At 39.5% G+C, this 2,948-nt stretch overlaps 1 protein-coding gene across 2 annotated transcripts in view; it reads right to left on the reverse strand.

Moving 5' to 3' along the window:
* Positions 1 to 1,625, reverse strand: part of MARK1 (MAP/microtubule affinity-regulating kinase 1) — a 27,239-nt gene extending 25,614 nt beyond the window's left edge. The window contains exons 1-2 of one of the 2 annotated variants that reach the window (XM_010292663.1): positions 1,581 to 1,625; positions 371 to 436 (exon numbers count right to left, since the gene is read on the reverse strand). In XM_010292663.1, the coding sequence (XP_010290965.1) occupies positions 371 to 436; positions 1,581 to 1,608 (94 nt within the window). In that variant the 5' untranslated portion in view covers positions 1,609 to 1,625. The remainder of the gene's footprint in view (positions 1 to 370; positions 437 to 1,580) is intronic. The other variant, XM_010292664.1, reaches the window with a different exon arrangement.
* Between the last annotated feature and the right edge of the window lie 1,323 nt (positions 1,626 to 2,948).

The following is a 2,948-nucleotide window of genomic DNA, read 5'->3' on the forward strand; positions in this document are numbered from 1 at the left end:
TTATTCCTGTCCCCAGGATCTGCCTCTCTAAGTGCTTTGGCACACATTTTCAAGACAAAATGAGGCACCAGTTCTTGCCTAAAGATAGCAGATAAATACCGAGTCAAGTTTTTGCCAGAATCGGCACCACATTATCTCCTGATATCCCAGCAGAAACCTCACAACAGTAACTACCCTTAAGTGCAAACTTAATCGGTTGCTTTACAGAGCACGATGCAAGCAAGAAAGTCTGCCCTGGGAGTTCTGCTAGGACTGTTGCGAAAGCCAGACTGGGATAACCATAAAATCCTTAAATTGTTCCTAGGCATGCAACCAGCATGGCTTTCTGTATTTCAGTTTATCCTTAAAGCAGAATTAAGAATCCACTTACCCCCACTGGCATATTCCATTACCAAATACAATGTCTTTTCAGTTTCAATAACTTCAAATAATTTTACTGCAAGAAAAATGAATGAGAGAGAAATTGCAGCACGGAGCAAAAGCATAGCACAAACAAAAAAGCCTTCCTCATGAAGTGAGTATAATTTATGGACAGTGATAACACTAAACCATATGAACACTTTATACCCTTTCGGTTAGCATTCTTTTGAGGGGAGGAAAAGCAAAATTAATTTCTGAATCGTGGTTGAGAATAAAGCATATTAATTCACAATTTTCTCAGAAGTTTATGCACACTGTACAAACAAGTTCATGCTGAAATTAGTGTTTAATTTGACACAGACATCTTTAAGATCATACAAACCTTCCCTGTTTCACTAGTAAACTGCTGCCAGTTAGAAATCTGAGATTCTGGCCAACTAAAAACAGAGTGGATACCAGAAACATTAAGTCTGAAAGACTTTTCTCAAATTGTAGTAGGAACCACTCAGTTAAAACAAACACACCCCCCACTGCCACCCCCGAGAAAACAAAAAACAGCAGAAGCTAAGAATGCTGGAAAAGCAACAAGCAATTCAAGGGATGAGAAGGGAGTGCCTAGCATGTAATAACTTGTACACCTCATCCATACCTTGTATGCAACAAGCCCTCTGGCCGATTCAGGACCATTAACTGTCTCTGGAACAAGACTGTCCAGCCCTCCTCAGCCAGAAGAATTGTCATCACAAAGTAGGGCCCTGAAGCTGTGGGGTAGGTGAAAGAACTAAAGCAGAAAGGGACAATTACATACTTTGTAATTCTCGTTTTCTGGAAATATCAGTTGGCAGGAGTCTTTCTTAGGCTGAACTAATGGAGTTTTGCTACTTTCACCTAAGAAACTCATACTTTTTGGCCTCAAGAGTAATTTCAATGAACAGAGGGGGAGTTGGGGCCCTCAACAGACTGGAGCGCTCAGCATCTCCTGCATTGTCTAAAGGCTTTCCTGGACTAGAGCAGTTTATCTCCCAAGAACAAAATTCTTGCTTCAAGCAGAGTCAATAAAGGAGGTGAGACAATGATGCATTTACTGAATGCTCACTGCCCTATTGTCTCAAAAAAGTTTAACAAACAAAAGCATAGCTGTAAAGTACGTTCAAATAAAGCCAAAGAGAGTAAAGTGTAAACAGTATAAAAAAAAGTTTGCAGAAATGCAGGGCTCCTACCAATATTGGGATGATTCAGTATCTTCATTATTCGTACTTCTCGAAACAACTGTCAAGGAAGCAAGAGAATTTTCTTAGAGTGTGTTTATTAGGGAGAAGTTACTCAAGATATGCAATTTTAGATGGCAAAGGGGAGCAGCATAAGCCACAGAAAGCAGCATTAGTATAAAATATAGATAAAGATAATGCCATGAACTCCAGAAAATGTAATCTACATCTTCTATATTATATAACAATAATGGCTACCAACTACGTATCAAAACCAGACTAATTTTTAAGCTTTATACAAAGAGACACAGATAAGTTTTATAGCCCTTTCTGGAGCTTCACATTGAACAAATCCAACAGATTATTCACACAAGTTTTTGTTATGTCTTTGCTCAGATTTCTTTGGTGACTGGTAAGCTCAACTAACTACCCTGAACCCATATATAACTGCAGGTGCAAACACAAGGTGCAGTACTACAGAAAAGTCACACATGCAGATATTAATATGGGATTAGATACCACGAATCCTGACATCCCCCAGTCCTGCTGCTCCACAGAGGTGAAGTGGGTGAGTTCACTTCTCACAGCTACCAAATTTTACACCGGGTCACAAACAGCAGTGTCCCCTCCCCCCTCAGCAAGGCCTAAAGGTTTATGATTGATGAAAGTCTGTTTTACGATCAAGTCATATAATTATAAACAATTGGACAAACTTATAGCCCTAGATGTATGTACTTAAGACAATGGTGGGTTTACTTCATTTTTTGTTTTGTGGGGTTTTTTTTGTGTGTGGGTTTGTGGTTTGGTTTTTTTTTGTTTGTTAGTGTTTTGTGTGTGTGTTTTTTTGTTTGTTTGTTTTTCTTTTAAACCAGAAACAAGAGGTCTTTGCTCTTAAATTTCTGGGAAGCAAGACTAACCTAGGGGCTCAAAAGGAAGAAGGCAAATGAAAGGAATCCAAAATGACTACATAGTTCTGTTACTTGAGGCTGTCAATACTGATAAGTTTGCACTGATTTACTTCAAGTGAACAGCACATCCCCATTGTCAAATCTATTTACTGTGCCGTGTGCTCTTTAGGCCCGTATTGGACTGCAGCAGGATGCTGAAATGAAGGAAGAAAAGCTCACTGGCTTCACCGTAATGCTTAACCATTTTGGAAACATCTTAGCACTAGTCCTCCTTATAGAGAAACCTGGCTCAGTGCAGAAGGGCATTACTGCTGTTTTGCTTGTCAGATGTCTCAGAGGACATCTTTCCCTCTATTTTCAAAATTAGTCCCATTTGTTCAGATGCTGCTTTTGCAAAAGGGTACAATGATGCAAGGCAGAGACCCAACACCTCAAAGATTAGCACTTTAGTTTCTACTTTATGATGGCTGAG

Source organism: Phaethon lepturus, unplaced genomic scaffold, assembly GCF_000687285.1.
Source record: "Phaethon lepturus isolate BGI_N335 unplaced genomic scaffold, ASM68728v1 scaffold16298, whole genome shotgun sequence".
Taxonomy (NCBI): Eukaryota; Metazoa; Chordata; class Aves; order Phaethontiformes; family Phaethontidae; genus Phaethon; species Phaethon lepturus.